Source organism: Clinocottus analis, unplaced genomic scaffold (genome assembly GCF_023055335.1).
Source record: "Clinocottus analis isolate CAN_PGR_092001 unplaced genomic scaffold, fCliAna1.0.p SCAF_28, whole genome shotgun sequence".
Classification (NCBI taxonomy): Eukaryota; Metazoa; Chordata; class Actinopteri; order Perciformes; family Cottidae; genus Clinocottus; species Clinocottus analis.
This window is the reverse complement of record NW_027176020.1, coordinates 1,808,242-1,825,434: the sequence shown is the minus strand read 5'-3', so window position 1 is coordinate 1,825,434 and position 17,193 is coordinate 1,808,242. Positions and strand designations below refer to the sequence as shown.

Sequence of the window (17,193 nt, the reverse complement as noted above, 5' to 3'; positions counted from 1 at the left end):
TAAAATATAATATGAAATACATTCTGATGTATTTAGATTTTAAATCAATAAAAAATAGTTTGGACATACTGGAAATATGGATTTAAGACTGGATTTTTGAATAAGTGTGTAAAAAGTGTATAAAGTTAATTGCATTTACTCTATTTTAGAAAAAAAATAGCAAAACGTAATGTTTTGCATTACCCCCACCGCTTGGTGGCGGTAATGCAACAATTAGTTGTTTGCTAACCGCCGAAAAACCTGAATGAAGAAAAAGAAGAAAAATACCGCGAAAGTTCGTCAGAGAAAGTAACGAGTCCGTTACGTTTTATGAGGGAACCATGATCCCGTTAAAGAGAAGAAAGGTCGTCCGCTCCGCTGCTGGGAGCACCGGGAGCACTGGGAGCACCGGGAGCACTGGGAGCACTGGAAGTGAGGAAACGTTACCGAACAAAGTTCCCTCCGGTGGTTTTGTTTCTGTTGGAGAGCAAAATGGCGGCCCGTCGAAGAGCTTTCCTCTCTGCGCTCGGTGGACAGAAAGGATTCCAGCTGGAGGACTTGTTCAGGTAAGAAGGACGCGAACAGGAAGGAAGTTTATGATTTTATAATACTAATTTATTAGTCCGAATTCTAATGTTAATGTATTCTCAATAATCGTAATAATATTCAAATGAGAATGTAATAGTAATATAGTAATAATTTTAAAAAAAACACAAAAAACATATTCAAATTTTATATATATATATATATATATATATATATATATATATATATATGTATGTATATATACACACACACACACACACAGTTTGCTCCGCTTTGGACGCCATCTTGTTTTTTTTGTGATTAATGTTTCCATGGGGATGGAATGCCCCGCCCACTTTGACTTCAAAGGCACAACTATATGCTTTAAAGGCACAACTCTTTCCTAAACTCATTTGTACAACTGCTCCAAGCAATTCCTGAGTCTTCGCACATGCTTGCATGCAGTACGACAGGATCTACGTCTGAGAACTTAAAAAAGCAGATGTTTTTTTTACTTTTAAAGACTAGCAAAGTATTTCACTGCAAAGTCATTAATAATAGACCACGATCATCTTCATAAAGACACAATCGTCTTTAAGAGGCACGCCACAAGTATCTTTACGACACATTTATATTGATATTTCCCTGCCTTTGCTCCAAATGTATCAAGGGGATACCCAGAGACATGAGGCTCAGCCTCAAGATGGTCCAAAAAAAGAAGCACAGGGAGAAGTAGAAGAAATTTGTGCTCAAGGTGAGATGAAGAATCTCATGGCTACGATTGAGGAGAAGGAAGAAGAAATCCTAGATCTTACCGAGAAGCTCAATCTTGAGATCAAGCTGCGGTCCGAGAGCGAGTCCAACGCAAAATTTCTTTATTTAGAGAGGGTATATCTAAAGAACAAGATTGAGAGCCTCGCCATCAACCTGGAAGCTCAGACCAAGATGGGCCGTGACAGCAGCAATGCCTGGCACTGCCGATTTTCCGCTCTGGAGGAGAGAAACAAGAAAGAAAAGGCGTCGGAATCAAATCTCAGGGCGACGATCCAGGAGAAGGAAGAAGCAATCCTGGATCTTACCGAGAAGCTAAATCTTGAGATCAAGCAGCGGTCCGACAGCGAGTCCAACGCAAAGGTTCTTTATTCAGAGAGGGAATATCTAAAGAACAAGGTCGAGGGCCTCGCCATCAACCTGGAAGCTCAGACCAAGCTGGCCTGCGACAGCGGCAAGGCCTGGCACCTCCGATTTTCTGCTCTGGAGGAGGAGAGCAACAAGAAAGAAAAGGCGTCTGAATCGAGCTTAAAGGCTCTTCTTACAGAGCGTCAAGATATGGAAAATAAGATCCAGAGCCTCTCCGAGGACTTAAAGGCTCAGACCAAGCTGGGCCACGATAGCGACGAGGCCTGGCAGCTCCGATTTTCCGCTCTGGAGGAGGAGAGCAACAAGAAAGAAAAGGCGTCTGAATCGAGCTCAAAGGCTCTTCTTACAGAGTGTCAATATATGGAAAATAAGATCCAGAGCCTCTCCGAGGACTTAAAGGCTCAGATTAAGCTGGGCCGCGACAGCGAGAAGGCCTGGAAGCTCCGATTTTCCGTTCTAGAGGAGGAGAGCAACAATAAAGAAAAGGCGTCTGAATTGAGCTCCAAGGCTCTTCTTACAGAGTGTCAAGATATGGAAAATAAGATCCAGAGTCTCTCCGAGGACTTAAAGGCTCAGACCAAGCTGGTCAGCGACAACAACAAGGCCTGGAAGGATAAAATTTGTGTTCTTAAGCGGGAGCGCATGCTGAAAGAAAAGACTATCCGAACGGCTGCTCACGCGGAGCACGAAGCTCTTTTGCAAAAGTTGAAGGAGCAGTCGTGCGAGATGCACTCGTTGCAAGTCAAATATAAGGGTGAACAAAATGACAATGAGGAAGAGTTCCGAAGGCTGAGGCGCCAGATAGTGAACCTGGAGGACATCTGCCTCAGGCAGAAGAAGAAAAACCTGGGCTTCTTTGGCCGGCGGATGGAGGACAGGGAGGTCGAGTTGGAGAGGATGAAGCGCAAGGTGCCGGCCAGGGAACCTGTCGACCCTCCTGCACCTGTCCACTGTCCTTCACCTGTCGACCCTCCTGCACCTGTCCACTGTCCTTCACCTGTCGACCCTCCTGCACCTGTCGACCCTCCTGCACCTGTCCACTGTCCTCCACCTGTCCACTGTCCTTCACCTGTCGACCCTCCTGCACCTGTCCACTGTCCTTCACCTGTCGACCCTGCTCCACCTGTCCACTGTCCTTCACCTGTCGACCCTCCTGCACTTGTCCACTGTCCTCCACCTGTCCACCTGTCCAACCCTCCTACCTCTAGCTCCACCCCTATAATCGCCAACGCTCTCTGTCTGGTCCGGCTGCCGTAGCTGAGCCTGTTGCAGGAATGTGGTCCTGATGGGAGGAGGAAGCTGTTCATGTGTGCTCATGTGTGTTTATTTGTGTAAATGTGTTTATTTGTGTAAATGTGTGTTCACGTGTGTGAACGTGTGTCCATGCGTGTGTTCATCTGTGTGTTCATATGCGTGTTCATGTGTGTGTGTGTAAATGTGTGTTCGTGTGTGTGAACATGTGTTCATATGCTTGTTTATATGTGTGTGAACGTGTGTTCATATGCATGTTCGTGTGTGTGTAAATGTGTGTGAACGTGTGTTCATATGCATGTTCATGTATGTGTGTGAACGTGTGTTCATATGCGTGTTTGTGTGTGTAAATGTGTGTGAACGTGTGTTCATATGCATGTTCATGTATGTGTGTGAACGTGTGTTCATATGCATGTTCGTGTGTGTGTAAATGTGTGTGAACGTGTGTTCATATGCATGTTCATGTATGTGTGTGAACGTGTGTTCATATGCGTGTTTGTGTGTGTGTGTGTGTAAATGTGGGTTCATGTGTGTGAACGTGTGTTCATATGCATGTTCATGTATGTGTGTGAACGTGTGTTCATATGCGTGTTTGTGTGTGTGTGTGTAAATGTGGGTTCATGTGTGTGAACGTGTGTTCATATGCATGTTCATGTCTTTTTGTGTTCATGTGTGTGAACATGTGTTCATATGCATGTTCATGGGTGTTCATATGTGTGTGAACATGTGTTTGTGTGTGTCTGTGTGTCTGTCTGTGTGCAAAATAACTTCAATAAACAAAACAATCAAAACTCAATACGCTGTTTCCTGTGTGGTTTATTATATTTAGCATTAAAACAATAGTTGACATGACGATGACTTTGAAGAAGTTGTGTTTAAGTTGTGACTTTAACAATAAACAATGTTCAAATGGTGTTTTAGCTTAACGAACAATATTCTGTAATAAATATTTATATATATTATATTTATATTTAAACATGTTATATATACATATATATAATGTATAATATATATATACATATATAATATGATATATATACATATATAATAATACATATAATGTATAATAATATATATACACACATATATATATATATATAAATACATACATATATATATACATACATATAAACATATATATATGTGTGTAAATATGTGTGTGTATAAATACTACAAGAGATTAGACAGATGTACATCTACAAATTTAAATATGTATACATGCACATGTGTATGTATGTGTGTCTATATACGTGTGTGTTTGTGTGTGTGTGTATGTAAATATACACAGATACGTATATGTGTGTACATGTACAGTATTTACCGGATATTTTCCCCTTCAGGTTGTCTGTCGGTCCTTGAACGCATCGTTTCTTCACAGAGGAGCTGCTGCATCTCCAGCGACTGCAGTTTGAGGTACTTCACACTACTGCGTCTTAGAGGGAAAACCTACTGAATGTACTTCATACATGTATCTGACGGCTTTATAGTTGAGCGGTAACTTCAAAACCCTTCGTTAAAGATGAAGCCGCTTTGAGCTAACAGTCTGCTCATCTGAGACGTTTAATGGACCAAAAAGTGTTGTGTGATATTTTCATCTTCAACCTTTTTTTTATTTGATATTTAATATAGTAGTTTACCCAACATGCAAAAGGGCAAAAAATCTACAGCCACTTTTAGAAAATATATAAAATGAAGAAAATTTCTGTTTTAATACCGAATTAATACAGATTTACATGAATGAATAAAACATATTTATGAATGCTTATTATTTCTCAGATGCGGATTAAACCTTAACTAAATTTCAGAAGTGTAAAATAAATGAATGAGTTCCTCAGTTCAGACATCAGTATTTAATTTACATTATTCATAACATTTTCTCTTGTCCCTTTTTTTTTTTAAAGAATTTTCTCTTAGTGGGGACAAAAACAAAACAAAAAGTGCAAATAATACCAAATATTTTTTTCTTCTCATTACACATAACACTGCGCACGCGACACTATTGTGCACGAGCAACGTTAGAAAAACAAAAAAATGACAAAAGTGACTTTCTGAGCGAAGCTCCGCCTTCCAACGTCATCGATACGGACAGATCAGCACGTGAGTGGCGGGAAAAGAATCTTCTCCTTCTTTCATGGAGACGGGTGCGTTACAGAGAAGGCGGGGCTACGGGGAGGCGGGGCTACGTTACAGGAAGTGGGCGTGTCGGTGTGCGAATGCCCAGTAACACTTTGTGGTCTTCAGTGCTGTGTTCAGGGTCACCCGCCACGTGGTTAATGACAGGTTTTCCTTCAGAGTGACTTCACAAATAGTTGTTGTACGACGTCACAGCCGTCATGGACACAGTGACGACTGTTACACTTATTTTTTTGGAGTAAGAGTACAAAATAAATATAAATAAAGGCTTATATCTTTTATTACGGGACGGTGTTGTTTTAACCAGTGGACGGATAATAAGACCACGCAAAGTGAAAGACCCCCCTAGAGGACACACACACTTCATGTTTCCCTTTTTTTGTCGTCAATTTGAGCCCCTTCTCAGCAGTTGTGTGTCTCTTTGTAGCTGTTTCGCATCTCTGTGTGCTGGTTTTGTGTCTCTTAATAGTCGTTGAGAGTCCGTTTTTATCTTTGTAGTTGTTGTGTGTTGATTTGTTGTTGATTTGAGTCTCGTCGTAGTTGTTGTGTGCCTCTGTGGTAGTTGTGTGTCTCATTGTGGCTGTTTTGGAGTTCTTTGTAGTCAATTCAAGTCTCCTTGTAGTTATTGTGCGTCTCTCTGTGTTCGTTCTGTGTCTACTTGTAGTTGTTGTGTGTCTCTGTGTTTAGTTTGTGTCTCTTTGTAGTTGTTGTGCATCTCTTTGTGGCTGTTTTGTGTTTTTTTGTAGTCAGTTCAAGTCTCTTTGTACTTGTTGTGGGTTTCTTTGTGGCTGTTTTGAGTCAGTTTTGATAGTCTTTTGTGAGTCTTTGTTCTCTTTGAAGTGGTTTCATCTATTTTCATTTGTTTTGTGTCTACTTGTGGTTGTTTATGTGTCTCTTTGTAGTCGTTTTATGCATCCTTGTAGTTGTTTTTAGCCCCTCCTCGGTTGATGAGTGTCTCCATAATGGACATTTACTACGTGAAGGCCCCTGACACTTTGGGCCCCGTTCATTCATCCACAGCTCCGACATAAAACCCACTGCCTCCCATAAATAACACATTTCCAGAAGCAGATCGACGTGATGAGTTTTTGTTCCTGCAGCCCTTTAAAACAGACGTTTCCTTCTGTTGATTAAACGCGTCACACGTCTTCACCGCCACTGTGTGGCGCCGCTGAGTTACACACAACCACCGGGACACAGCTACAAAATATAAATAAATGTGGGTTGGCTATTGCGATGGGCCGGCTGTGTTGTGATTGGCTGCCCTCCTCCTCCTCCAGACTGGACATGTGGGACACTATACTTTGTGTGTTTGTTTGTGTATACAGAATGTGCATGCGCGCAACAATTGTTTACATATATCTGTGCGATTGTATTGGAATATTTGAATGTGAAGCGCACTTTTAACGTGATAATAGAACCAGCCAGTGTGTGGGGTCACGAGAAAGATGAGGCTGATGATGATGTGTCACAGTCAGGAGGGTTTTCATAGTGAGTTTTCTTCTTTTTTTGTGGGGGGCGGGGCATGTGATGATGACCCTCCAGGTGCCTCAGAGTCCAGTGTGCAGTACCAGTTGGGTGGGGGGTTGTTGTTGTTGTTGTTATTTGATGATCTGAGGACAGTCGCTCCAGGCTTTGGCCTTCCGCTTGGCGAGCGCCAGCCACGCCGGCTCCGTGGACACCTGCGGCGAGTCGCTGGAGGGGAAGCGCTTGGACACGTCCTTCACGGCGGGCGGCGACGGCGTGGAGTCGGCGATCTCAACTAACGACGACAAAGCAAACACGAGGCGTCAGTTACATGAATATCCACCGGTCGTTTCTATATTTAGGCTCATTCTAAGAAAGAAAAGAAGACTGTGAAAAACAACAGACTAATTAAAAAAAGTGACTTTTGTATACGTTTTATATATTTTAAGAAAATACACTTTTTTTATAGTATATTTTAGATATACTATAAGTATAGTTTAAGTATAAAAAAGTTGTTTTTCCCGCCGAGGTCATTTTCCCCCAAAATATTTGATTGAAAAACTAGAAAACTAGAAAAAAATAATACAATTTTCACATTTGAGAACCTTTGAACAAAATGTTTAAATTGACCAAATGTTGCAGCTCTAATAAAATATAATATAAAATACATTCTAATGTATTTTGATTTTAAATCAATAAAATGGAAATATGGATTTAAGACTGTATTTTGATCAGTGTATGAAGTTAATTGCATTTACTCTTTATAGTTTTAGTTAATCATATATATATATATATATTTATATATTTATATATATATATATATATATATTTATATATATTTATATATATATATATATATGTGTATATATATATATATATATATGTGTATATATATATTTATATATATATATGTATATATATATATATGTATATATATATGTATATATATATATTTATATATATATGTATATATATATATGTATAAATAATGTATTTTGTCGAGATAGAAATTAGTTGAAAATGTCCACAAAAGAAAAGAAGAAAAATTCCTCATCCTCATTTCAGAATTCTCGCAATTCTTTTAGGCATTTCCACTTAATAAATTAATATAATTTAAAGCAGATATTTAAATGTTATTTCCCACAACACATCTCCTTGTTGGCCGTAGACCTGCGTGCTCCTCACCTGTGACGGAGCTCGGCAGCGTGTTGGCTTTCTTCAGGTGTTCTCTGCGCTCGAACCGTCCCAGGAGGCTGTCTGGTCTCTTGGGCTCCTCAGGCGTCTGCGGTTTGGAAGACGGACTCGCGGCTCCGCTCCCTCGGCTCTCCGTGGGGCTCGGCAGCGTGACCTGTGGATGAGGAAGAGGAGGATGAAGAGAGGACGAAGACGAGGACGCGCAGACATCGGTGTGAAGGAGCACGAGAAGACGCCTACGCTGTCTCTCTCTCGGCCTTGCTTTTCGGCCAGCTTGACCTCTCGATGGCTCCGCCGGTCGTCTCGGTTCTGCTGCTGGTCCCTGAAGCCCTTCTGCTTCTGCAGGGCCAGAGTGATCCACAAGGGCCCAGCCTCCTTCTCTTGTACCTTCGCACTGTCCAGCGAGTGCCGGCTCTGCAGCGACGGTTTGTCTGCGGGACATTTCGACAACACATTACGAAGGAGGGCGACCATTTTCTACATGTTTTGGTACAGATGTGCGCAAATGCAAATTTTTGGAGTCCTCGCCTGAATGTTCTCTGTTCTAAACCCCCTCTAACTTTATTCTGCTTCACTTTATCAAAGTCAACCTTTGCAAAGAGTGTTCCCATATTGAATGTTCACATGTTGAATGTTTACATATCGTGCTCTGATTTGGGTTAGAGTTGGACTTCACAGCTGCATGATTTCAAACAAATAATCATCCTGAAAGTGAGTTTCTTCTCGGCGGACCTGAAACCTTTTCATTTGTTCCTGTGTGTCATCTTCATTTACTCTTAACCAGTAACATATAGACTGATATTTACAAATCTGAACAAAATCTAACATGTGTAACCTTTTATTATAACACCAACATTATTCAAATAGCCCTCGTGGTTGCAGAGGTACACCCTTTTTAGTTTGGGTATGCAAGTATCGAAAAAAGGGCCTAAAAGTAAGTGGCCTGTGACAGATATTCAAGGTGATGTCACCAAATGGAGGAGAAGCTTGTTTTGTCCTTCTCTGTTTATCCGGAACTTTTTTGTATTTTGGACACAATCACTACAACCACCGCCAAATCACCCGTTTTTGGGGGTATGACTTTAAAACTGACCTTTCTTGATGAGTTCCGACTTCCTGTCCGCCTTCTCCCTCCAGGGGATGTTGATGGAGGGGAAGAAGGACCTCCTCTCCTTAGGCTCCTCCTCGCCTTGGGCGTGGCCGCTCCGGTGCAACTGAGCAACCGCCGACGGCTCCTCGCTCCGGCCCGCCGACTCGCTGGCGCCCGTCCTCTGGGCCGCGTGCTCGCCGGGGGCGGCGCTGTGGACCGCTTTGGGCAGCGGCGACGGCGGAGGCGTCGGGGAAGCCCCGCCGGGTTTCGGCGACGCTGTCGGCCTCCGGTAGAGCGGCGGCTTGCAGAGCACCTTCTCGCCTTCGCTATGTGCGGTAGATTTACCCGGTTTACCCCGAGGGGAGGCGGATCCGGACGCGTGCAAGTACTTTCCCGGCGTGACGTCTCTCTGAGGCGACGCGGGACTCATGGATTTGTCGGAAAAGACGGAGGAAGTGTCGGAGTCCGGCTCGATCGGGGTGAGAGGCGAAGGGACGCCGTCAAAGCTGTCCCCGGCGCTGTACCGCTTCTTCCTCTTCTCGGTGGACTGTTCGCTGTGGAAGCGGAGCGAGAAGTTGGTCCTCCTCAGTTTAATGCCGAATGGCGAGAGCTGGTCCTCGCCTTCCGCCGGGCCTCCTCCGCCCTCGGCTTCCTCTCGCCCTTCGGACGCCTCCGTCTCCGACTCCTCCGTCTCGGATTTGGCTCCGTGGCTGGGAACCAGGAACGAGGGGAGGTCTTTGGCGAACATGCACTCCTCCGAGCCTCTCTCGGCGATGCGGACGCTTTTGCTCGTCCGGTTCTGAGGTTTGCTGGTCGGAGCCGGCGAGGCGGCAGGGGCGGGGCCTTCGGACGGAACGGCCTCCTCTCCCGCGTCCTTCTCGTCGGCGCCGAACACCTCGGAGTTCCGGTTTGAATCTCCAAACTTCTTCTTCGCTGGGGTGATGGAGAACTTGGCGTTGGCCGACATGGTCTTCCTGAGGTTCGTGTGCGAGAACGCCGCTGCTGCCGGGTCGTCGTCGTTGTCTGCGCCGCCGGCCTGGTTCTTGCTCGGGTCTGGGTACTCGTCGTACTTCCCCTCCTCCACCCCCTTGAATATCTTGGACCGGATGCTCGCCCACTCGGCCAGGACGGACTGGTCCTGGGAGAGCGAGGACTCATTGAGCGATTTGGTTTTGCCGGACTTGCGGTCCGGCGACGTCTTACTCTTGGTCGGCGGTGTTCCCTGCGCCTTCCGGTCCTCCCCCAAACCCAGCAGGGACATGCACGCCGTGTCTTTGATCTGGTCCAGGTTGACGGCCGTGCCGCAGAGCTGGGCGCCCGTCACCAAGATGGCGGTGTGGGGGACGTACGGGGACGTCGGCAGGTTGGGGGACTCCGGGCCTTCGGAGGAGGAGGAGTAGGAGGAGGCGGCAGTGGCGGCCTTGGCGCTCTCTCGTTGCTCAGATACGCTGCCACCCTGGTGGCTGGACGCCGGCGTGACGGGCGTCAGGTGGACCTTCTGGAACAAAATCTGCTTCTCGCCAGAGGACACTTTGAAAGAGAAAGGCCTCTGCCGCTCCTCCATTTCCCTCCAGCGCAGCTCCTCGGCCCTCCTCTGCTCCTCCTGCTCCTTCCTCATCCTCTCCTCCGCCTCCGCCTGCTTCTTCGCCTCCAACTCCTTCAGCCTCAGCTTCTCCGCTTCCTCCTCTTTCTTTCTTTCCTCTTCCTCCTCTCTCAGCTTCCTCTTCCTCTCTGCCTCCAGCTCCCGCTGCCTCCTCGCCTCCTCTTCCTCCTGTTGTTGTTTCCTTCTCTGCTCTTCCAGTCGTCTCCTCTCCTCCTCCTCCCTCAGCCTCCTTTCCTCTTCCTCTCTGATCCTCCTCTCCTCTTCCTCCCGCCTTCTCCTCTCCTCTCTGAGGGTTCGCTCTTCCTCCTCCTGCCGTTTGCGACACCTCTCCTCCTCGAGCTCACGCAGCCTCAGCTCCTCCGCCGCTCTCTTCCTACCCTCTTCTTCCTCCTGTTTGAGCCTCAGCTCCTCTGCCGCTCTCTTCCTACCCTCCTCTTCATCCTGTTTGAGCCTCTGCTCCTCCAGCTCCCTCCTCCTCGTCTCCTGCCTCTCCTCCACATGGAGTCTCTGTTTCTTGAAGCTTTCCAGGGACTCCGTGGACGCTCGCCGCCGGTCGTCCGAGGAGACGCTCGGCGCCTCGGCGTCCTCCGGCACCGCACCGGGGATGGAAACCTCCTGGAGGTCCTGGGAATGTGGGAAATAGGGAATATTATGGTACATCACATATTCAAAAAGGTTGAGGAATGTCGCAAAATACAATTCAACAACAACGAGGCACTTTTGAGGAGGCTCACCTGCGTGAAGCGTCGGTGTTTCCGGGACACCCTTTGGTTCTTGGGCTTGACGGACAGCTTGTGCTTGGCAGCCGTGTTGTCCAAGCGAGGACCCGACTGGGGGACGGCGTCCAGGTTGATGGACTCGATGGTGCCGGCGGGCGCCAGAATTCGTCTGGACCGCGGAGACCTTACCGGGGGGGCGCCGACCGAGCCCGACGGGCCGGCCGGTTGAGCGCCCTGGACCTGCTTTTTTAACACAATAACTTTTATTAAGGAGGAGACACTTCGGGTGAGCAGGGTCAAATATATTTAAACCAACAGATATTACCATGAAACTCTTTACTGAAAGGTTATGTTTAAATGTCCACATAAGAAACTATCTAATGGTAACTTTTGGTGACAGAAATAGGGCAAAAGTCCCATGCTTTTTCTGCGATAAACTGCAATTTATTCCATTATGCGCCAAATTCAATACTGAAGTAAAAACTAGTGTTTCGCACTCTTATGTTAAAGTGATGTTATCGGAACAATATAACAGACACTCTGGAGCAACAGCAAGTTAACAACAGTATATAAATCTGTTTTTATGAACAGATATCAGAAGAAACATTTGTCTTTTATCAGGGAACGACATAAATAGTTCAGTAGTAAGGGTCCCTGTAAAGGACAAGCCACAAACTGTCAACATATATGAGCTTTAAAAAGGTGGCTACCTTTGGCTCCATTGTTGCTGGTTCGGTTTCTACCTGGGCCAAAACTTTCAGGGGACTCCGGGGAACCTCTTCCTCGTCTGAACTTCCCTCGTCTCCCTCGCTCTTCCTCAGAGACGACGGCCTCTGGCCAAACTTAATGCCTTGTGCTATCTGCCGCTGTTTTGGACACAGAACGGGAAGAAAAAAAAACACAACGTGACGCATCCGGACGCAACACAAAACTGACCAGCACCTGAGTGCACGTTCGCCGAGGCCCCACCTGCAGATTCCTCACTTTGTCCGAGACGTTTTCCTGGGACATGGTGCGATCCGGACCGGGCTCGACCGCTGGCTCCTCCGGGATGAAGATGCTGTCGTGCGAGAGGGCTCGAGAACCGACTGGATTCAACTCCCTGCGGAGGGAATGAGAGCGTCTTCAGTGCTGCAGGCGCCATCCATCCATTCATCTATCCATCCATCCATTCATCCATCTATCCATTCCATCCATTCCTCCATCCATTCATCCATCTATCCATCCATCTATGCATTCCATCCATTCCTCCATCCGTTCATCTTTTTATTCATTCATCCATCCATTCATCCATCCATTCCTCCATCCATCATCAATCCATCCATTGATCTTTTCATTCATTCAGCCATCATCCATTCATCATCCATGCATTCATGCATCCATTCATGCATTTATCCATTCACATCCATCCATTCATCTTTCCATTCATCCATTCATATTATCTTTCATCCATTCATCTATCCATTCCTCTATCCATTCATCCATGCATTCATTCATTTATCCATTCACATCCATTCATTCTTTCATTGATCCATTCATTCGTTGATCCATCCATCATTATCCATTCATTCATCCAATTATCCGTTCACCCATTCACCCGTCCATTCACCCATCCATTCATTCGTTCATCATGAGCAGGACCCTCCAGCGAAATCATTCCTCACAAAAAAAAACGAGTGACCTCTTTTCACACACCAGCTGTTTTTCAGCACATCGATTTATTAAACGTCTGAAATGGTTCTCGGGCCCTTTTTTACTCTTTTAGTGGCGCCTCACCCTTTCGGCATATTGCGCAACCGCAACGTGCAGCGGTCGTAAAAAAAAACGCTTTCACTTCTCTGCAAGCGAAAGAAGTAAATGATCCATCGAGATGGAGTAACAATACGAACACCAACACCTTTTATCTGCAGATATATGACATAAAAAGGACACAAAAATGAAGCTTTATCAGTGTAAATACCTCAGATTTTGACTGGACTCCTCATCGTCGGACACAACCCCGTTGCGCACCTCCCCGGTGGAGAAGCTGGCCTTCAGCTGCGCTCCATCAAAGCCGCCCTTCGCCTCCCTCTTCTTCTTCCTCCCAAAGAGTCGTCTGAAGGGCTGGAATTTGCCCTGTCGCCTCCTCTCTGCTGGCGAAAAAAAGGAGGACGGATGACACAACCACGGCAACACGCAATCAGATCATCAATCTTTACAACTCGCCCTCGGGGGCGAGATAACGAGCAGGACGAGGGCCTCCAGGGCGGGTTTTTTTTGTACCGCGTGTGCGTGCATGTGTGTGTCTGTGTGTAGATAGTTGAAATGCAATTGATTTTAATTAAAGGAGAACAAAACAGCAGATGGAATGAGAAGAAAACCTCGGCTCTGCGGTTCATACTACTTATTCATATTTAAAAGGAAGTGGGAGAGAAACAGAAAAAGGAGCCCAGACCGCCGACGCAGCTTTATAAGGAATCCGCGTCAGCAGTTTTGGACCCACAACGATGTCCTGGCTGCCTGAGACGCACACGTCACACGAGTTACTCATATCACATTTGACCTGCAACACTTCAAAAAGATAACAACTCTGCAAGACGCACACGCGTGTGTTATCTGTTGCAAAACGACAATCATAATCTCCGTCTATCAGTCGATTAAAAAGGCAGGGACACAAAATGACCACAAAAACACCAACACAACAAACAGATGCAAAAGAGACACACAATTATTACAAAGACGCACAAAGAAACTACAGACTCAAAATGACCACAGGGAGACACAAAACCAGCACAAAGACACAAATCAACAACAAAGAGTCTTAACATGACTACAAATAGACACACAACAACCACAAAGACACAAAAAGACAAATCAACGACGAAGAGACTTAACATGACTACAAAGAGACACAAAATGACCACAAAGCAACTACAAAGAGACTCAAATAACATAACTACAAAGAAACACAAAACCAATACAAAGACACAAAGCAACTAGAGAGAGACTCAAAATGATGACAAAGACACAAAGAGACACACAAGGAAACTACACAGACTCAATATGACTAAAAAGAGACTTAACATGACTAGAAAGACACACAAAACCACTACAAAGACACAAAGCAACTACTAAGAGACAAAAAAAAAAACGCAAAGAGACACACATGGAAACTACACAGACTTAATATGACTACGAGACACAACATGACTACAAAGACACAAAATGACACGACAAAGAGACTCGAAAGGACTAAAGAGACACAATGAAGCTGCAAAGCGACTCAAAATATCTATAAAAAGACACAAAACAACAAAGGGTCAACGATGTCCCGCTGGTCGTCTCCACATGGAGAGGTCGTGTCCCTTGGACCGTCTCCCAATCTGTACGTGTCGCCCGGCGTCATAAAACCGAGCGGTGCAGTGAACTCTGTTGCTGCACGAGGAAGTCATGGACCAAAATCACAAAACCAACTTTTGGACTTTTGTTCTTTTTTTTCCTCGTCTATAAACTGTCAAGCTGAACTCTCCCATGACGCCATTTAAACTAAACGTAAACAGGAACCTCTGAGAGGATCAAAAGCGTACTAAAGAGCGTTTTTTGGGGCGTGTTGTGTTTTTGACCGTGTTGTGTTTTTGACCGTGTACTAGTGGAGGACCGATGGACGGGTGGGTGAGGTTACAGAGCGGCGCGGCTACTCTACACCGCGGTGCAGACTGGCGTTCTCAGGGATCGCTGGGTATCCCTTTCAGAGCTATAAGTAGCAACCGGTGTGGGATTTCACTTGGCGTGCTGCTCACTGTACCAGAGGCATCATGGGAAATGAAACGGTGAACTAATTCCCCCCACGTAGAGCCCCGACTCTTTAAGTGTTTTTTTTTTTGCGTGGAAGACTTCCAGTGCAGCGTTTGTATAAATATACTGATGAAGATATGAAAATAGAGAATGTGGGAAGTATGTTTTAATTATGCCTTCATTTCTTTTTTAGTATCAGCCCATGGATGTGACACAACATGTCGACGAAGAGACACAAAGCAACAATGAAAAGACATTAAATGACTACAAAGATACAAAGCAACAACAACAAGGCATTAAATGACTACAAAGAGACACAAAGCAACAATGAAAGGACACAAAATGACTACAAAGAGACACAAAGCCACAATGAAAGGACACAAAATGACTACAAAGAGACACAAAGCTACAATGAAAGGACACAAAATGACTACAAAGAGACACAAAGCCACAATGAAAGGACACAAAATGACTAAAAATAGAAAAAAAAACACAATGAAAAGACACAAAATGACTACAAATAAACAAAGCCACAATGAAAAGACACAAAAGAACTACTAAGAGACAAAGCAACAATACAAAGAAACAACATGACTACAAAGAGAATAATCAACAATGAAAAGACACAAAATGGCTACAAAAGGACACAAAGCAACAATGAAAGGACACAAAACAAAAACAGACAGAAGAATGATCAGAAAAAGAAAAGAACGACACAAAGACACTAAATCAAAACAAAGAGAGGCTGAACTATAAAGTCTGTTTTTTTTATGCAATAATGTAGTCTACGTTATTTTAGGTAAGTGTATTTTTTGGTTACGTAATGACATCATCATTTAAAAGGTTAACTGTTGGTTATGTAACAAACAGCCTGTGTTCACTCAAGTCTCCTGGGTGATGGTCTTTAAATATATATATATTGTTGTATTGTGTGTGTGCAGGTTTGAGCTGTTGTGAGTCTGTGTGCATGCTTTTGTTCATCATTACCACAATTCAGGGTTATTAAAAACAGCGTTGGCGATATTCAGACCCCGTCAGACGCGTTCTCCTCTGCAGTGATGTTATGATGCGACACAGAGGTTCTGTTTCCGTGCAGAAAGCTCTTCCGGCGTTTCTACTCTGGTACGAAGCCCATAATGCACCGCTGCAGGCGCGCTCACACACTCATGCGTGAAACAAGAAAGGGCACTTTTTATATATATATATTTATTTTTCCCCCCTCTGCAGCACAGACGACTCAGCAGAGCAGCAGCCGGGCCGCTAGCGCCGAGGTTAACGCTCGCTCTGCTGTGGCGCAGCGGGTTGTTTGGGCTGCTTGTTCATTCCAGTCATGTGACCGAGGGAATGTTTCCCCATCTGGTGAACATGAACCAGCTGGCGGCTGGAAAAAACCCTGAGACCTCTTCCTCAAAGATAAGAGGAAGACAACGCCGGTGAAGAGCAACTCTTCTTCACAAAGTATCTATTCATCATCCATCTACCCATCCATCCAACCAATTATCCATACATTCATGCATCTGTCCATCAATCCACCCATTCACCTACCTATCCATCCGTCCATCTATCTATCCATAAATCCATCCATTCATCCAACCATCCATTCAACAATCTATTCATCCATCCATTCATCTACCCATCCATCTATGCAGCCATTCATCCATCCAAAAAAAGCAACAATGAAAAGACAAAATTACAAAAAGCAACAATGAAAAGATACAAAATGATGACAAAGAGACACAAAGCAACAATGAAAAGACACAAAATGACTCAAAAGTGACATAAAGCCACAATGAAAATCCATCCATCCATTCATCCATCCATCTATCCATCCACCTAAAAAAGTTTAAGAACTTATAAAACATTATCTGGACTAACTTTGAACTCCGCCATTTTAAAGAAAAGAGCACAAAGAGTGAAAAGGTAACACAATCTGCCTCGTTGACACTCGACATTACAGTTTGCATTAATGAGATTATTGTTATATTTCAATTTCATCACACTTCTGATGAAAGTGACCAGCAAAAGCTCGTAAAGAAAGAACGCGAGCAGTCAGAAGCACAGCACACCATGAGCACCACGAAAACCCGTCACCACGCCATGCAGCTCTTAAAGAGACAGCGCGTCAAAAAGCGCCAAAAGCACTCGTATATACATATAAACACACATATATGTATATATTTGGGTTCCTCTTTACCTGGGCCTTTGGATTCGGTTACCTCTAAAAGCAAGTCGCGCTTAGCTTCTGTGGCGTCCGTGGCCATGGTCACGGCACAGGAAGTGAGCGTGCAGATGCCGCTATCACCTTTAGCTGCAATAAG

At 44.9% G+C, this 17,193-nt stretch overlaps 1 protein-coding gene and 1 long non-coding RNA gene across 9 annotated transcripts in view; one reads left to right on the top strand and one right to left on the bottom strand.

The window, feature by feature from the left end:
- Window positions 1-257: 257 nt before the first annotated feature.
- Window positions 258-17,193, top strand: part of LOC137795430 (uncharacterized) — an 18,474-nt gene continuing 1,538 nt past the window's right edge. Inside the window, exons 1-2 of the long non-coding RNA XR_011078396.1 lie at window positions 258-545; window positions 4,236-4,308. This is a non-coding gene — a long non-coding RNA (uncharacterized lncRNA). The remainder of the gene's footprint in view (window positions 546-4,235; window positions 4,309-17,193) is intronic.
- The window catches only part of cracd (capping protein inhibiting regulator of actin dynamics), a 19,275-nt gene continuing 6,751 nt past the window's right edge, over window positions 4,670-17,193 (bottom strand). For 3 of the 8 annotated variants that reach the window (XM_068592889.1, XM_068592886.1, XM_068592882.1), the window contains 8 exons: window positions 13,062-13,233; window positions 12,071-12,203; window positions 11,812-11,967; window positions 11,117-11,344; window positions 8,783-11,006; window positions 7,930-8,120; window positions 7,681-7,843; window positions 4,671-6,790 (listed from right to left, as the gene is read on the bottom strand). In XM_068592889.1, coding sequence (XP_068448990.1) covers window positions 6,630-6,790; window positions 7,681-7,843; window positions 7,930-8,120; window positions 8,783-11,006; window positions 11,117-11,344; window positions 11,812-11,967; window positions 12,071-12,112 — 3,165 coding nt within the window. In that variant the 5' untranslated portion in view covers window positions 12,113-12,203; window positions 13,062-13,233 and the 3' untranslated portion in view covers window positions 4,671-6,629. Of the gene's footprint in view, window positions 6,791-7,680; window positions 7,844-7,929; window positions 8,121-8,782; window positions 11,007-11,116; window positions 11,345-11,811; window positions 11,968-12,070; window positions 12,204-13,061; window positions 13,234-17,193 lie in introns of those variants that run through there. The other 5 variants (XM_068592887.1, XM_068592888.1, XM_068592884.1 and 2 more) reach the window with 3 other exon arrangements.